Consider the following 19,756-nt stretch of genomic DNA (forward strand, 5'->3'; position numbering starts at 1 on the left):
ATGTTGGTAAATGCCTTTGGGAGTCCCTATGAGGCTACTCTTCTGGGATGGGGCCTGGTCTTTGCTTCCTGTTCCCGCACTCTGTGAGGCCATAGAAACGGAAGGTCATTTTGACAAATGCCCTCAGAGCAGGCATTAGCTCAGGTCTCTTAACTTCTCTGGCCTCCCACTTTCACTTGGCTTTTGGGCTTTAGATACAATTACCCTTTTCCTAGCTTAGAGGAGCAATTTTTTACATTTTTTTTACATCTCGCTCAGCATTTTGACTGTTTTCAGTAAGGAGAGTGGGTCTGGGATCCATTCCATCATACCCTTGGCTTCCAATTCATGCCCTGCAAAGATGGACAGTAGGAGATCTGGAGGAGGCTGCTGGAGTTCTTTAAAGGAAAGCTGAGGGAGGCTCAATACCAGCTGGGAGTGGGAAATGGTGGTCAGATTCTGGACAGATTTTGAAAGTGGAGCCGTCAAGATTTCCTAACAGATTGGATGTGGGTGTAAAAGGAAAAGGAGATGAGATTCACTATAAGGTTTTTGAAGGCCTGAGAAATCGAAACAGAGTTGTCATGGGAAGGCCATAGCAAGAGGTCAGTGTGAGGAAGATTAGGAATGGAGTCTGAACACACTGAGTCTCAGTGTAGATTAGATGCCCACACGGAGCTGTCTAGATGCCTGCTAGGGGTCATGCACGTGGAAACGTCTGAATGTCTATCAGATACCTATGTGTAGATGGTAAGTAGATAGCTGGAGATGTGAGTCTGAAGCTCAGGGCAGAGGTCTGGGCTAAAGATACAAATTTGGTAGGACTATCAATGTCTCACATTGCTTAGACAAACTGAGTAACTGTAAGGTGGGAGGCAAAAGCCTTCCTATCCACCACTATCAACATGGTAGGAAATACAGCACTAAAAAGTCAGAAGTGTGATCAAAATACTAGTTTGCATTAGCAGTTACATAACATGTGGTCATCATCTCAACACACCCTGCCCGTCAGCCATTCACTGGCATTCTATGCTAGTTCTGCAGCCTACGAGGAATGTTAAGAATGTGGAGAAAGCCTGGGGAAAAGCCAGCCACATAGCCGAACAAAGGTAAAGAAAATGAAATCCAACAAATGTTAAAGGAAATGAGGTTATTAAGTCAGGGATGATTAACAGCAACTGGTCCTGTGCTTGGGATCTGAGAAGTCCAGGTACTTGATAGCAACTTGCCACCTTCAGGTCAAATGAAATAAAAGAAAATGAGCTTTCACTGCAGCATGAAAGATTTAGATGAGGCATAAAAAGGGAAACTGACACCTATTTAACACCGACTGTGAGGTGTTGGCCCAGACAGATAGCGTGCTAATACACACTAAGACCCTTGAGGTAGAAATCTTCATTTTGCAGATCAGAAAAGTGGGATTCTAAAAGGGTAGGTGAATTCCCAAGTAGAAAATCTGTAACTTTAATCTGAGTCAAATGCGTCCAAAGTCGATGTGCTTTAAAATACATTAAATCCCCCAACCAAGAACTGATAAAAGTAGGACCCCATTACTGAGAGAAGTAATGAAATCTTTTTTCCTAGATCTTCTAAAAACGAGAAGAGATTTTCATTTCTCTAGTATATGTCATAAAGCAGATCTACCTAAAAGCAAAGCGGTACAAGAAGCCAGTTCTCAATTCTCTCCTAGCTCTAAGCAGTTACAAGAGTCTAGAATTCTGAAAACAATCACACCACCACAGCCAAGCCAACCACCAAGAAGCACAGAATACTTTTCAGAAAACTAATTTTGGCAAGTTGGTACAGCCACTCTGGAAAACAGTGTGGAGGTCCCTTAAAAAGTTAAAAATTGAGCTACCCTATGATCCAGCCATTGCACTACTGGGTATTTACCCCAAAGATACAGACGTAGTGAAGAGAAGGGCCATATGCACCCCAATGTTCATAGCAGCAATGTCCACAATAGCTAAATTGTGGAAGGAGCCGAGATGCCCTTCAACAGATGACTGGATTAAGAAGTTGTGGTCCATATATACGATGGAATATTACTCAACTATCAGAAAGAACGAGTTCTCAACATTTGCTACAACATGGACGGCACTGGAGGAGATAATGCTAAGTGAAATAAGTCAAGCAGAGAAAGACAACTATCATATGATTTCTCTCATCTATGGAACCTAAGAACTAGGATGATCGGTAGGGGAAGAAAGGGATAAAGAAAGGGGGGGTAATCAGAAGGGGGAATGAAGCAAGAGAGACTATGGACTATGAGAAACAAACTGAGGACTTCAGAGGGGAGGGGGGTGGGGGAATGGGATAGACCGGTGATGGGTAGTAAGGAGGGCACGTATTGCATGGTGCACTGGGTGTTATACACAACTAATGAATCATCGAGCCTTACATCGGAAACTGGGGATGTACCGTATGGTGACTAACATAATATAATAAAAAATCATTAAAAAAAAAAAAAAAGAAAACTAATTTTGTTCCTATTTTCCTATTTTATAACAAAATATATTTTCAGCCTCCTAAAATACGCACCAATACGCACCTAAAATACGCACGTAACAAATTTCAGTTTTTAAGCTGAAGTAATTCCATACAGAATTCAGCGGTCAAACATCCTGGGCTTACTAGACCTTGTCTTTGTTTGACTGTGATAACAACTCTAAAGATATCAGTCAAAATAACCTTGCAAAAGATTTATTAGGGTTTGGGCTGTGCTCACTGTGTCAAAAGACCAAGCAATTGTCTTCATGAACAAGAAAGCCGGATGCCACCGTGGGGAAAAGTGGCATTAAGGCAACTTCACCACGGTCCCCTACTGTGTGTGACCCAAAATTTAAGCTGGAATCACCACCCTGGTCACAGAGCACCATCTCTGGTGAGAGTCAGGAACTGCCAGTCCTGGGCTACTTGGGCCTAGAGGGCTTTATCAATTAAAGTGAGACTCATTACAATTTTCACTCAGACCCAGACATTTCTGGAGCACCACGGCTAAAACAGGCTGTACAGAACATTTAGCCTAAGGCCCTGTTTTGATGAGAAGGTAAACAGCTGGCAGAAGGTGCTGAAGGATCACTGGCTGCAAGCTAGCTTAAACAGAGAGAGGCATATGGTTTCAGGACACCCATCTCCGAGGCCAAGCCAAGCCGACCAGCAGGCAGAGGCAGGAAGTCACCCAGGACCAAGGCTTCATGTCTGAGGTGCTTTCTGTAAACAGCAGTCCAACAGAGTGGCCAAGGAGATGGGGCCTGGAGCCCAGCTCTCAGGGCTCCCACTCAATGGCTGTATAACTTGGAGCAAGTTACTTCGCCCCTGTGTGCTCCAGCTGCCTCATCTATAAAAGAGAAATTATAATATTTACCTTACCATGGTATTTAGAGAAATCAATCTGTGACTATACGTAAAGCACTTAAAACAGTGCCTGGCACTTAAGAAGGATCAGGTACTCTCATCTAATTATCCTCTGTTCGTCAGGCCCTCAACCGACCTTTGATCCTATGGGTCTCTTAGTCCACATTCTCAAGAGAAGAAAAGCTGTCTGGTCAAGCATCCAGCCCTGGTGGATAGCAGTTATCACGCAATACAAAACACAGCCCTTCAGACGCTGGAAGGAGAGTTTGATCCTACTTGCCAGCTAACAAGTCAGCAGGCTATAGCTTCCCGGGTGCTGGCAGGAAAGACACGAGCCTCCTCAGTCCCAGACAAAGACCTGTACTACTCACCAGCAACGGGCATACCCACACTTGTGCCACCCCAGTGAGACCCAACAGGGCCATGCACAGGCCAGGGGTTGCATGATACAAGAGGAACCCCAAATCGTTCATAATGGGTAGTAAGCCAGCCTGATCTCTGCCCTAGAGGGAAGCATTACCCTTACTGCATGCTTGTACAAACCCACCCTTTGCTATCTCTACCTACTAAGGGTGCTCGCTACGAGCATCCTTGCAAAAACAGCTGGCAACAAAGGAGGTCGGCTCCTCTGCTCTTAAGACGTAAGGAAGCACGAGAGATCCCTGTCTCCCAATAATATCTAAATAAATGGACATATATACCATGTTCGTGGATTGGAAGCTGCACTATTGCTAAGGAAAATCTCAATTCTTCCCAAATGAAATGTTAACACAACATAATCCCAATAAAAATCTCAACAGGATTTTTGGTAGAAAGTGACAAGCTGATTCTCAATTTATCTGGAAATGCAAAGAACTTAGAAACGGCCAAAACAACTTGGAAAAATTAGAACACTGCTAGAGGATTTACAGCACCTGGCTTTAAGATTTATTACAGAGTATGGTATGGCTAGAATGATACAAAAATGGATCCATGGAACAGAACAGTGGGCCCAAGACCACACCCTCACATACACTGCCATGGTTTTTAACAGGGGTGCAGAGGCCTTGCAGTGGAGAAGAGGGCCGTCACAGCAAACGGCGTCACACCAACCAGACAGCCTTACGTAACACAAGAACTGGGACTCCCGCCTCTGTCTGCAAGCCAACAGCAATCCAAAATGGATCAGAGACCGAGTGTAAAATGTGGAACTATAGTTTTGGTTTTTAGGGAGTTATAGCAACATTTTTAATGTCTGGAAAACATCAAGGTGTGGAGGGACTGACGTTTCCTCGCCATTGTAAAAGCAGCTCGTGGCCAGTCCTGTTTGCAACAGAGAGTTCTGTTTACTAATTTCAGAATGCGTGAAGGACTCAGAGACTTTTACAACTGGAAGAAAGTTCACAAGTCATTCAGACAAATAGCTTGAAGTTTTCCAGACAGATGCGTATCTCATTTTTTCCTAAACACCTTCAGTGATGGAATATGCTCTGCCTCCTGGGGCATCACATTTTAACAGCTCTTGTTACTTCTTTCTTTCAACTGAGTCCAAATCTATACCTGTACTTTCCACCCCATTGCTCCCTTTTTTATCCTTTTCTAAATTACAGCCCAAATCTTCTCATTTTCTGGTCCCTATCCCCCCTCCCCTCTCTTTTTTTTTTTTTTTTTTACTTTTTATTATGCTATATTAGTCACCACACAGCGCATCCTTAGTTTTCGATGTAGTGTTCCATGCTTCACTGTTTGCGTACAACACCCAGTGCTCCATGCAATACGTGCCCTTCTTACTACCCATCACGGGCTAGCCCATCCCCCACCCTCTCCCCTCTGAAGCCCTCAGTTTGTGTCCCAAAGTCCACAGTCTCTCATGGTTCATTCCCCCTTCTGATTACCCCCTTCATTCTATTAAAGGAAAACATATTTAAAATATTTGTGATCTTGAGTTAGGCAAAGAGTTCTACCCCAAAAGCACAATTCATAAAAGAAAAAAACTTCATCAAAATTAAGACCCTTGAGGCGCCTGGGTGGCTCCATCAGTTAGTGTCCAGCTCAATTTCAGCTCAGGTCATGATCTCAGGGTCATAAGATGGAGTCCCACGTCCACGTCAGGCTCCGTACTCAGTGGGGAGTCTGTTTGGGATTCTCGCTCCCTCTGCCCCTCCCCCTGCCCTCGCTCTCACTCTAAAATAATAAATAAACAAATCTTCATTTAAAAAAATTAAGACCTTCCAACCTTCTTTGAAGATGCTCTTAAGAAAATGAAAAGACAAGCCACACCAGGACAAAATAGTTGCATGTGTAACCAATATATGGATTTGTATCCAGAATACAAAAAGAACTCTCCATACTCAATTAAAACAATCCTTTTTTTTTAAATGAGCAAAAGATATGAAAAGATACCTTATCAGAGAAGATACACGGACAGGAAACGAGCACATGAAAAGATGCTCAGCATCACTGGTCACGACAAAAATGCAAATTAAGACCACAGCACGGTAGCACTGTGCCTGTTGGAGTGTCTAAAGTTAAAGAGAGAGACCACACAAGCACCAACGGGGATGGGCAGCAGCTGAACACTGACGTGCCGCTCAGGGGCGTGCAAAATGGCGGCATACACCTACCACACACCCAAACACTCCACCCCTAGGTATTTACCCAAGAGAGATGAGAGCATTTGTCCATGCAAAGACAGACTAGAATGTTCATAGCAGCTTCACGTATAATAGCCAAAACCTGGAGACAACCCAAATGTCTATCAACACCTAAATAAAGCAATTGCGGTACACCCGCAGCACAGAACACTATTTAGCAATAAAAAGCAGTCAACTATTAGTACACAATAATAACATGGATGGATCTCAAAATAATTACGTTGAATGAGAGAAGCTAGGTAAACAGAGTATAAGATGTATGATGTCAGGTATATAAACTCGTGGAAAATGAAAACAATTTATAGTGCAGAAAGAGGGCGAATGCATGTCTGGGAAGAAGGGAGCTGAGGGGCGGGAGGGAGAGACCACCAAGGAGCACAAGTACCTCCTGGACGTGATGGCTACCCTCACTATCTTTATTGCAGTGATGATTTTATAGGTGTATATTTGCATGAAAACTTATTAATCGTTAACCTTAAGTGTGTGCAGTTTCTTGCATATCAGTTACAACTGAAAAAAACTGTCACAGAAAATAAGCTCAAACAGAGATCAACCTAAATTATGAAAAAATAAGGAAAGTCCATTTTTTGCACACCTAAGTGAAACATGCACCTACCAAATACATACCGTTAAAAGTTATGATGAACAAATTGGGACAAAATTTTAGGTTAAATTCATGGCCAGACATTGACTATAACATATTTCTCAGTATGTCTCCTAAGGTAAGGGAAACAAAAGCAAAAATGCATTAGTGGGACTTCATCAAGATAAAAAGCTTCTCAGGGTGTCTAGGTGGCTCAGTCGATTAAGTGTCTGATTCTTGATCTCTGCTCAGTCTTGATCTCAGGGTTGTGAGTTCAAGCTGCACGTTGGGACATGCTGAGCGTGGAGCCTATGTAAAAGAAAGAGAGAGAAAGAGGGAGAGAGAGAGAGAAATCTTCTGCACAGCAAAGGAAACCAATCAACAAAACTAAAAGGCAACCTACAGAATGGAAGAAGATATTTGTAAATGACATATCTGATGAAAAGTTAGTATCCAAAATATATAAAGAACAGATATAACTCAACACCCAAATCACAAATAACGCAGTTGAAAATGGGCAGAAGACATGAACAGACATCTCTCCAAAGAAGACATCCAGATGCCAACAGACACGTGAAACGATGGTCAACACCACTCGGCATCAGAGAAACGCAGATCCAACTACAACGAGATACCCCCTCACACCCGTCAGATGTTTAAAATCAACAACACAAGAAACAGGTGTTGGCCAGGACGTGGAGAAGAAGGAGCCCTCGTGCACTACTGCTGGAAATGGAAACTGGCGCAGCCCCTCTAGAAAACAGTATGGACGTACCTCCAAAAGTTAAAAATAGAACTATTCTACGATCCAGCAGTTGCACTACCGGGTATTTACCCAAAGGATATGAAATCGCTAATTTGAAAAGATATGTGCACTCCTATATTTATAGCGGCATTATCTACAATAGCCAAATAATGGAAACAGCCCAAGCGTCCATCGACTGCTGAATGGATAAAGAAGATGTCATATATACACGATGGAATATTACTTGGCCATAAAAAATAATGAAATCTTACTATTTCCAACAACATGGATGGAGCTAGACAGCATCATGCTGAGTGAAATAAGTCAGTTAGAGGAAGACAAGTATCACATGATTTCACTCATATGTGGAATTTAAGAAATAAAACAAACAAGCAAATGGTGGGGGGAGACGAACCAAGAAACAGACTCAACTATTAGAGAACACACTGATGGTCACCAGAGGGGAGGGGGCCAGGGGATGGGGAAACAGGTGATGGGGAGCAAGAGTACACATCTTCGTGAGCACTGAGTAACACAGAGAAGTGTTAAATCACTACATTGTACACCTGCAACTAATACAACCCTGTATGTTAACTACACTGGAATGAAATTTTTTAAAAATAAAATATAAATAAATTAGTGGTCAGAGAGAAAAAAAAATAGTAGAGAGAGCTTTTATTTCAGAGAAAACAAAAACTCCACATACACCTAACGCATATGTAACATCAGAGCTGTAACCTCAGGTTTCTTTTCCCCACATTCCTTCATCTGACATTCAAGCCCTAGATAACACACAGCACTGTTTTGTCCATAGAGAAAGAGACAGGTGAATTCCCTTTCCCAGCTGTTTTATAAGATAATTTTTCTTTGGGGGTGCCTGAGTGGCTCAGTTAGTGAAGTGTCCGTCTTCGGCTCAGGTCATGATCCCAGGGTCCTGGGATCGAGCCCCAAATTGGGCTCCCTGCTCAGCAGGGAGTCTGCTTCTCCCTCTCCCTCTGCCTCTCCACCTGCTTGTACTCTCTCTCTCTCAAATAAATAAAAATCCTTAAAAAAATAAAAATTAAAAAAATGTTTAAAGATAATTTTTCTTTGTGTCACAGAATCCTAACTATACCGAAAGCAATACTTCAGAAGCAGAGCTAGAAATAACCTGGCACACCACTGAGTTCTCTATAGTTTGAAATCTTTTTTTTAAAGGATGCTAACACCTTAGGACAATCAATGCCAACATTTCTAATACTTTACACCTTCCCCCAGCCACAGAGGAAGAGGTGCACATGCCATACAAGAAGATTTACACAGAAACCCTCTCCTCACCACTCAAAAGCCACCACAGCAGCGGGATGAACCCCGGGCTCTCGCTGATGTACTTCAAGCCTTTCAGGTTGATGCTCACGTTGTACAGGGACATCAGCAGTAACCTGAAACGGAGAGAAGACAGGTTCAGAGGATGCCCCACGTGAGGTCTCACCCTGAATACTCCTGCTGGTGAACAGCGCTTTCCTACACGGCAGATGTCCCATTCTGCAGGCGGGGTGATGGGCACCACAGGCAGGACATACGTGAAATAATAACGCTCCCTGGGACGCTACAGGAGAACGGGAAGCTCCGGTCACAGGGCCACAGAAAACCATCTTGTCGAAGTGCACAGAATCATGGGACACACTACAGAGAGGGTCCCACCAAAAACCTCAAGACCGGATTTACCAAGACCACTCCTGCATTTACACACAGGCGACCCTCCATTCATAAGTATACTGTGCTCTAACAGTTCAGTTCAGCTGCTTACAATTTAATCCTATCTTTTCATTCAGTGAACATTATCCATGATGTCTGGGTAGCTGGCGCAGGCCATACAAGTCTGTTTAATCCACAGCATCATGGACGAAGAGCACCACAACCCCAACCATCTCTAACAAGCAACAAGACAGTATCCAGAGTTAAACAGGATCTTACAAGCTATCTTGAGAACTGACCACAACTGGTAAGTTAGAGTGGGACGAAAACTGGAAAACTACGGGACAAGGTTTCTAACACTACTGCAGAATACGACCCCAAAACTTCACAGTGCAAAGAAATTAAAAAAAAAAAAAAAAAGAGGGGCGCCTGGGTGGTGCAGTCGTTGGGCGTCTGCCTTCGGCTCAGGGTGTGATCCTGGCGTTATGGGATGGAGCCCCACATCAGGTTCCTCCGCTGGGAGCCTGCTTCTTCCGCTCCCACTCCCCCTGCCTGTGTTCCCTCTCTCACTGGCGGTGTCTGTCAAATAAATAAATAAAATCTTTAAAAAAAAAAAAAAAAAGGCTACACAAAGATTTTGCAAACACCTGAAAAAATAGATGAGCTTTCAAGAGTGAAGGGAAAACATCCCTGACCAGGAACTTGGTGAGAGTACAAATTCAGGGAGGCATGTGTTAAAGAGGATAGATTCCAGAAGCACACAGCTCCAGTGCAACAGACTGGCTTTGTGCAGAGGGACAGAAGGAAAAGCCTCAGACCAACACAAGACAGAGACTCAGGTCACGGACCCCCACACAAAGCCAAGGAAGAGCAAGCTTTTAAGCTTGGCATGAATCCATACTTTCTGGACGTCCTGAAAACCCACAAGCCATGTAATTTTAATACAAAGGAGAGCTGGGAGCGGCACCTGGGTAGCTCAGTCAGCTAAGGTCTGAATCTTGGTTTCGGCTCAGGTCATGATCTCAGGGTCATGAAATCAAGCCCCGAGTTGGGCTCACAAGCCAGGCATGGAGCCTTCTTGGGATTCTCCCTCTCCCTCTGTCCTTCCCAACCTCTCTAAAAAAAAAAAAAAAAACAAACAAACAAACAAACAAACAAAAAAAAAACGGAGAGCTGGGCTAGGAGCTCCTCCAGCTGCCTGGCCAAAGTAAACATCCTCTTGAAGGAAAGGACCCTCAACCTGATCTTCAAAGCATTCCCAAAAATACAGTACTAACAAATGTGAGTTCATAACAAAACACAAAATCATGAAAAACAAGACCCGTAAGCAACAGCACAAAGAACCAAGGAGAACCAAGATTTCAAAAAAGGATTGTCAGATACTAGAAGTATCAATCGAAGAACAGAAAATGGGTATGTTTGGTAGGTATAGATAACATAAAAAGAAATTCAAAACACCATCAAGGAGCTACTGAGTATTACAAATACCCAGCCAATTCAAAGGAGAACCTAGAAGAGTTTACAAAAAACGAAACTCTAACAATCATACAGTGAAAGCTCAGGGAAACTGACCCAGGAGCAGGAGGTAAGGACAGGTACTGACCAGAGCGGGAGCAGAGCACAGCTGTGGGAAGGAGGGAGCCCAGGCAGGCGGGGCTGCAGCTGGTGCCACAAGGCAGCCACGAAGCGGCCCCATAGAGAGTGGGAGCTGGGAAACCACGCACTGGGCACAGATTTTGCTGATCACCTCAGGGGAGCCCGGGTTTGAGTCCAGTAAAGCTCGCTACCTGCTAGGACAAACATTCTCTTCAGGAAAAGATAACAGAATCCAGGGTCCAAGGAGGACCCGCAACATCCAGTGTGTGACCGAACATTTAACCAGCAGGGCCCACTGCGGAGCAGAGAGTACAGCACTTGCTTTGGGGGCAAATGCAAGGGGTGCCAAAATGTTCAGTAACCAGGATCTTTTAAATGTATTGTAAAGCAATTTTTTTTAAAGATTTTATTTATTTATTTATTTGACAGAGACAGAGAGAGAGAGAACACAGCAAGGGGAGTGTGAGAGGGAGAAGCAGGCTTCCCGCCGAGCAGGGAGCCCGATGCGGGGCTCAATCCCAGGACCCTGGGATCATGATCTAAGCCGAAGGCAGACGTTTAACGGCTGAGCCACCCAGGCGCCCCTGTAAAGCAAATTATTAAGAACTATTGCAAAAATTCCATAATAAGCAATCCATCAAAATTTTAAATAAAGATGGGCTGAGTAACAGTGTCATGCCAAGACACATTGGAGCCTGAGGCAAAAGAAAATCAATAATAGCGATTCAGTCCATTAACAAGGGCCTGATTAAATAAACGGCGGTATGTGCATACATGCATGCCACACGAAGTGTTTACTACAGTCTTCTGTTGAAATAGCTGGTTTCTAAGCTCCACGGCTTATTCAGGACAGGGGACACGGTAAGCACTCAGTTTAAATATGGAAAGTGAACCAATCCCCAGTGATTGAGAGCCTCCGCCGGGCAAACATGCAGAGAGTCTTTCTCTCCCCATATTACGATGGGCATTTTCAGAGTCAAGGCAATGCTACCAGGTTCAAGAAGACAACACCAGACTAGCACCCACAAGAGCAGTGATGCCCACGTCTCAGACTACGATCCTCAGGCTCTCACACGCCACAAAATGAGCCAAACTTGCCAATCCTTTCAAGTTTTCCTGACAATTTTCACACATATCCAAAATCTATTCACTAGTAGTCTCTTTCATGAGTTACTAAGAGCAGTTCAAATTCATATTCATGAGGAAAATTCAGCACTTTAACTACAACTTTCTGAGGCCTCCAATCCAGGATTCTAAGAGAAAAGTTCTTACTTCCAATCACCAACACAGGGAGTTGGAAGTCCTTAAAATGAAATGTGCTGTCCACACAGCTTCCATGCTACAAGAGCAGGGCTGAGTCACAGCTGCAGAGATCGGATGGCCCCCAGAGCCTAGCAGAGTTTCTATCTGACCCTTTACAGAAAAAGTTTGTAACCCCTGCCTTAGAAAATGAAAATAAAGTTAGCTAATGTTCTTTACAACTTAAAAGGTGAATTTCACATCTGAGCGATAACTGGAATACGGGGCAAATTCCAGAAAATACCTCCAGTTGAAATTCTTCACTGACCACCACTTACCTTTAAAGTGGCAAAAATGACTCACAAAATTGATAAGTGTCTTTAAAATTCATATTTGGTCAAAGTCAGCCGTCATTAAGAAGCTAGGATGGAACAAAGGTCATTGCAATGACCACAGAACCACTCGAGACCTCATACCGTTGCCAGGCTACATTTCACAGAAGACCAGAGACTACTCCAAGGTCGCAGAGGACTTAACAAACAGCAAACCCAGAAAACATTCTATTTCTTATGCAAGTGCTTTCTGTTCCAAGATTTCTATCCTAACCACAAATATTTTGTAAATAATGTATCAAGTTTCGAATTGCAAAGTCAAGAGAAACTGCACATTCAATCAACTCTTCTGGCACAGAGGTATTACAAGTAAATGTCATTTCCCAAATTACCATAGTACTAGGAGCCAGACTTTTCCTTCCAGTGACAAAAAAGGTAGGCAAATTCTGCTTCCTACCACGAACCTAAGCAGAAGATTTGTTTTAAACGGATTTACAGGCTCCAGAAGGCAACTTGCCAGGCTCTGCAGCCTTGAGAATTGCAGATACCTCTGACATTGACAACAAAAGGACAGAAAACAAGGCTAACATAAAGATACCAGCACATCTGAAATCCTACAAAACAACACAAGAAACTCTCTTTCAAGGAAAAGGACACTGTCTTCACCTAGCCATAGCAGGCCTGGGGCAAAGTGGGTTGGCCTGGTAAGAAGTCAGAAAGCTGTCCTGACGGTCTGACAGACAAGGCTGAGTAATGAGAAGTAAAGGTGATGCAACTCAACTATCATATTCATCTTGAAAGAAATCACAACTGGAAGCAACAAAGAACACACGCACCCGGTACTTCAAAACAAACCAGCAATGAAAATAAACAAAAAGGCATGACTGTGATGTCTACCCTCCAGAAACAAAAGCCACCAACCGGTCATCTAGACTAAAATCTAAAGTAGCCAGATTGCCACCATCAAGTAATGCTAAGGAACAATGAGCAATACCATTCTTACAAAAGACGGCGTAGGTTATTCAAGAGAGAAGCACAGAGTAGACTTTGCTCTATTGCAGACCAAATGATGGACAGAAACTGGCATGATGACCAGACATTCAGACCAAATGATGGACAGAAACTGGCATGATGACCAGACATTCAGACCAAATGATGGACAGAAACTGGCAGTTAGAGGCCTACCAATTTTTTTTAAAGATTTATTTTATTTGAGAGAGAGAGAGAGAGTGCACATGCACAGGGGAGAGGGGCAGAGGGAGAGGGGAAGAGAATCCCAAGCAGACTCCCCGCTGAGCATGGAGGCCAACGTGGGGCTCCATCTCAAGACCCTGAGATCATGACCTGAACTGAAATCAGGAGTCAGATGCTTAACTGACTGACCCACCCAGATGCCCCTTTTTTTTAATTTCATTGAGTATTAAGTATGGGCCAATTGTAGGAACAAGTGCTGTCCTATTAAATTTTTTGAAGTTTTTTAAAAATTTTCAGTTGGCTGGGGCGCCTGGGTAGCGCAGTCGTTAAGCGTCTGCCTTCGGCTCAGGGCGTGATCCCGGCGTTCTGGGATCGAGTCCCACATCAGGCTCCTCCGCTGGGAGCCTGCTTCTTCCTCTCCCACTCCTCTGCTGTGTTCCCTCTCTCGCTGGCTGTCTCTCTGTCACATAAATAAATAAAATCTTTTTTTAAAAAAATTCCAGTTGGTTAACATGCAGTGTAATAAGTTTCAGATGAACAATATAGTGATTCAACACTTCTACACATCACCTGGTGCTCATCAGGACAAGTGCCCTCCTGACTCCCCATCCCCTATTTCCCCCATCCCCCGGTCCATGTCCCCTCCAGTGACCATCAATGTGTTCTCTGTAGTTAAGAATGTGTTATATGCAAATAATGAATCATGGAATCATTACATTACAAAAACTAAGGGTATACTGTATGGTGACTAACATAACATAATAAAAAATTATTATTAAAAAAAAGAATCTGTTTCTTGGTTTGCCTCTCTTTTTTTTGTCCCTTTGCTCATTTGTTTTGTTTCTTATATTCCACATGAGTGGGATCATATGGTATTTGTCTTTCTCTGACCAACCTATTTCACTGAACATAATTCTCTGTAGTTCCACCCGTGACATTGCAAATGCAAGATTTCATTCTTTTAATGGTTGAGTAACATTCCTTTGTGTATACACCAGCTCTTCTTTATCCATTCATCAGTGAATGCATACTTGGGCTGTTTCCATAACTTGGCTATTATAGATAATGCTGCTATAAACATCAGAGTATATATATCCCTTTGAATTAGTGTTTTTGTATTCTTCGAGTAAATACCTAGTAATACAATTGCTGGATCGTAGGTTAGTTCTATTTTCAACTTTTTGAGGAACCTCCATACTGTTCTCCAGAGTGGCTGTACCAGTTTGCAGTCCCACCAACAGTATACGAGGGCTGAGGAACCTGGGTGGCTCAACTGGTTAAGCATCTGCCTTTGGCTCAGGTCATGATCCCGGGGTGCTAGGACTGAGCCCATGTCGAGCTCCCTGCACAGTGGGGAGCCTGTTTGTCCCTCTCCCTCTGCCTCTCCCCCTGCTTTTTCTCTCTCTCATTTTCACTCTCAAATAAATAAAATCTTTAAAAAACAAAACAGTGCACGAGGGTTCCCCTTTCTCCACACCCTCGACAACACCTGTTGTTTCTTGTGTTGTTGATTTTAGCCATTCTCAAAGGTAGGAGGTGATATCACGTTTTGCACTTTCCTGATGATAAGTGATGTTGAGCATCTTTTCACATTTTTGTTGGCATTCTGTAAGTCTTCTTTGGAGAAATGTCTGTTCATGTCTTCTGCCCATTTTTTAAATTAGATTATTTGTTTTTTGGGTGTTGAGTTGTATCTGTTCTTTATATATTCTGGATACTAACCCTTTGTCAGATACGTCACTTGCAAATACCTTCTCCCATTCTGTAGGTTGCCTTTTACTTTTGTTGTTTCCTTTGCTGTGCAGAAGCTTTTTATTTTGATGAAGTCCCAATAATTTATTTTTGCTTTTGTTTCCTTTGCCTCAGGAGACATATCTAGAAAGAAGTGGCTACAGCCAATGTCAAAGAGGTTACTGCCTGTGTTCTCTACTAGGATTTTTATGGCTTGGGGTCTCACATTTAGGTTTTTCATCCATTCTGAATTTCTTTCTGTGTGTGGTGTAAGAAAGTGGTCCAGTTTCATTCTTTTGCATATTGTTGTCCAGTCTTCCCATTTGTTAAAGAGACTCTTTTTTTCCATTGGATATTCTTTCCTGCTGTCGAAGATTAACTGACCATATAGTTATGGATTCACTTCTGGGTTCTTTATCTTGCTCCACTGATCTATGTGTCTGTTTTTGTGCCAGTACCATACTGTCTTGATCATTATAGCTTTGTGATGTAACTTTGAAATCTGGAATTGTGATGGCTTGGCCTGGCTTTGCTTTTTCAAAGTGGCTCTGGCTGTTTGGGGTCTTTTGTGGTTCCAAACAAATTTTAGTACTGTCCGGTTGTTGTTGTATTTTTTTAGGAAATACAGTAATTACAGAATCTGCTTGTTTTAGATCTGTGGCTATGCTCATCAAGTTAGAACTTAAAATTCAGTGTACATAATGCTAACCAAATATCTATAGGTTGATTTAACTAACTAACTAACTACTTTTATCTACTAACTAACTAACTACTAACTAACTAACTACTTTTATCTACTAACTAACATCGAAGGCCCACAAAGAGATATAAAGGGCAAAATAATACCCACATCCCTGGTTAAGAAAGAAAATCTTATCACCATAGTCAAATTCCCTGTGAACAATGACTGAACACAGACATAGACACTTCGGGAGATGGGAGCCAACACCTCCGTCTGTCACAAGACACAGCCACGCACTTCTAGATGCTTTCACAGCACGTGTGCAGAGCCCGACAACTCCATCAGCCATGTCTGTATCAGTGGCGGCATACCGTACGTAATCTTCCACACACGGTGAGATATTTGTCTACGCTGACTTGTACAGTAATAACGCGTTGTCACTGACACATCCCAGCATTAACTGATCACAATCTATTTACGTCTTCTGCAGCTGAGAGAGGCTCAGGTAATTTCCTAGCGTATGCTATTACAGACGCAGATGCTACAGCGTTTCTGCACGAGCGTCCTAGTGTTTGTAGCTAAAACGTTTTCTGGAGTACATATGCAAAAGGGGATTACCTGTCCCGGGCATGAGCATATTAACCTCAACAGATGCTTCTCACCTGCCTTCATCTCCCTCCCACCAGCAGAGTGGACAGGTGTAAGCTTTCTCTGGTCTCACATCTCACCAAAGCTCAAAACTGTCAGATGCTGATTTTTTTCCCAATTCTAATTTGCATTACAATTGAACTCAAGAACCTTTTCCATACTTAAGCTTGCCAGTGTTTCCTTTGTGAACTGCCTTATTATCTCTTTTGCCTATGTGTTTCAGATTATTTGCTTTTCTTAATGAAAATGCCAAATACACATATTTTTTTTTAATGCACATAGAATGATCAAACTAGGTAGCTTGAAATCCTAAAAATACCCTTCAGAAGAATCAAGGTTATATTCAAACCACCACCTACCAATTTATAACTTAGTATTAGACCAATTCACTGGATGTTAAACATTTTGTGGTTGAAAGCTCTACCGCGTGAAAAAGAATAATATATAGTAGTTCCCAGACCCCAAATGTTAGGCAGAAACATTTTAGAAGCTTGGTTGATCTTTGTTAATATCTGGAAATGCTGCCAACTCTAAGGAATTTGAACATAATCTAAGATTTGTCCTCAAAAAGTACTTCTTTCTTCAAAATATTTAACTCTTAACCAACATCCTAGAAATATAACTGTCCTTAATAATAACTTTCCTACTACCTAGAATTAATAAAGCTTTGATTGGAAATGACTCAGAAAACCCAATCATGTTTGGAGATATGTTTTCAATTGGTATTAAGCTGTTCCTTATGTGAAGGTTTCAGGCCACCCAAATGCATGGCAACACTTTCTGTGACTTTTAACAACAAACGAGAAATAACCATAACCCAGAAAGCGAACGTCTGTATCTCATTTGCTCATTTAGCATCATTTACTGAGCACCTTCTGTGTATCAGGCCTTGGGAAAACAGAGCTGAAGCACAGTCTGTGCTGCCATCCAGAAGTTTACAGTGAGTGGAAGAGAGAAAGGAAAGCACTCATTGAATGCATTGTGGGGTGCACTTTTAGAGTTCCCTCTCCAAGCTTAGTGTCCTCAGGGTAGTTCTAAGGCACTGCCACAAAGACATTTTGTGGAAATGCTTCTAGAATCATCTATATAAAATACAGTCTGAGGGGCGCCTGGGTGCCTCAGTCGTTAAGCGTCTGCCTTCGGCTCAGGGCGTGATCCTGGTGTTCCGGGATCGAGCCCCACATCAGGCTCCTCCGCTAGGAGCCTGCTTCTTCCTCTCCCACTCCCCTGCTTGAGTTCCCTCTCTCGCTGGCTGTCTCTCTGTCAAATAAATAAATAAAATCTTTTAAAATAAATAAATAAATAAATAAATAAATAATAAAAAAAATAAGATACAGTCTGAGTTCTGACTATCCCAGACAAGTTCTCTCTTCTTTGGAAACTGGGATTCTGTGGGAAAAATCAGCCTGCTGGTCCTTATGATGGTGAATCATCATTCAAGGAGGCTCAGCTCTGCAAATATAGTTACAACCACTCAGAGCTACATCTGTTCGAAGATGTAATAATGCTAGTTTGGTTATAAAGTATGAACTGGTTTTCCTGCAGAGCCTGGGAAATTTTATGTGCAGGACTTCTCACTTACTAAACCCTGCTGATGACAACTGGGAAGTTGTCAAGTGGAGGCATAAACCAACAAACAACTTCTTCAAGTAGCAGAGCCAAGTACATCCAAACTCCAGCGCATTTCTATAATCTTCCACCCCTATGTGCCTGCAGAGCTGCTGTCTTCTCCAGCGTTCCCTGACCATACCCACCATATACTCCTTGGGTCCTGAACAATGAGATGTGCCGTGTCAATAATGTGTGGTTCGTTCAGAGTAAACACATTCCCTTCACCAAATGTGAATCTCAACCCCACATGTGGGGTCAGTGTTATGCTGAGAACCAGTGGTTTTCAATCAGGAATGTGGATAACCCCCCCACCAAGCAACCTCCAATAGCGCACCCTGCCTGAGGTCCCCTCTCCAGCTGGGAAGCCACCTCAAACCCTGGGCCTCCAGCAAACCCATTCAATGACATCTCCAACAGGACTGACCCTAAGCTGCAGCTAGAACAAGATGCTAAAGGGCCTCTCATGGTCTGTCTGATAGGGTTGGTAAAAACATAATGAAGGATAGGCAATAAGAAACAATTAATGAGAAAATTAAATACAAAAGAAATAATGGGTACTTAGAAAGGCTGGTAGTTAACCTGATTCCTGAAATCCAGATCTCTCACATGAAATGAAAATTTTCTTTGTCCAGCTCTTGAGTGTCAAGGACAAGGGCAACACCAGTGTCATGTTACAGCAGTGGGGAATGATAAGACATAACCAGAAGAGGCTCAGGGTCCACCACACCAGGTTCAGTGCCAGCATGACGCACAGTGGCCCTCTGCAACCCCAAGACCAGGATGCAACCCCAGATGCTGCATGCATGCCTGGGTGACCTGTGGCTAGAGGTGGGGGGTGAGAACAGATGCCAGTCGGGACAGCGGAGCTCCTGACACAGCACGCCCTGACTGCTGGGTGAGAACTAGAAGTGCGTGGAGAGGTGAACAGGGGCTTGCCACCAGCTGGTGGCACTGAATTCCCCACCCTTGGCGGACGGAGCCTGGTCTAGGGCTGGCCCGGGCTGCACGCAGGCACCAGAGAGGCTGTTGTGAATGTGAGAACTGCCCATAGAGGGCGCAGCCCTGGCTTGGAAGCCTGGAGGCCAAGGCTCACGAGGTACACCACCGCTGCAGAGAGCAGTCCAGCCATCCAGCACAAAGCACCTCGAAAGGCCCAGCATCAGCTGGTGCATCTGGCCACCAGATATCGGAAGTTCTAGATTTGGAGAGTCTGAAAACAAGCAGATAAACCAGGGCAAGTGGGAAATTATACAGCCCAAAAGGACAGGATGCTGAAAGAACTCACTGAGGCCGAGTCACAAGAATGTCCCACTTGTCACCCTGTGGGTGTGCGCCACCAAAGAGATGGCCCTGGGTCCCACAGTAGAATCAAGTCTATTACAAGGCCACTGGCACACAGGGACTTCAAGAGGAAGCAAAAGGAACAGGGCACCATGAGCCACCCTTCATTCAGGGGAATGTGTCATGTCGTGTCATGTTATGTCACGGTAAACCCACGGCCCCACCCAAACTCGAGCAGAACTGGCAGATGGGCCCTGATGAAGGTTGTCACGGCACAATTAGGAGGAAAAGGGCTGAGGAGGAGCCAGTAGAGGGGGAGTTTGAAAATGCTGAAGCAAGAAATGACAACTAACTGAGCAAAACCTCAGAGGGTAGCTAATCAAAACCCAAGATGGCAGGACCACTCACCCAAGAACCCCAGAAGGCCACAGATTCCTCTGATACGTGAGAAAAGAAAGTGAGGGTGGG

General features: G+C 43.5%; 1 protein-coding gene across 1 annotated transcript in view; it reads right to left on the reverse strand.

The window, feature by feature from the left end:
- The window catches only part of HSF2BP (heat shock transcription factor 2 binding protein), a 104,062-nt gene that overhangs the window by 32,789 nt on the left and 51,517 nt on the right, over positions 1 to 19,756 (reverse strand). Inside the window, exon 8 of the mRNA XM_026496572.4 lies at positions 8,615 to 8,718. Within this exon, the coding sequence (XP_026352357.1) occupies positions 8,615 to 8,718 (104 nt within the window). The remainder of the gene's footprint in view (positions 1 to 8,614; positions 8,719 to 19,756) is intronic.

This window comes from Ursus arctos, unplaced genomic scaffold (assembly GCF_023065955.2).
Source record: "Ursus arctos isolate Adak ecotype North America unplaced genomic scaffold, UrsArc2.0 scaffold_4, whole genome shotgun sequence".
Classification (NCBI taxonomy): domain Eukaryota; kingdom Metazoa; phylum Chordata; class Mammalia; order Carnivora; family Ursidae; genus Ursus; species Ursus arctos.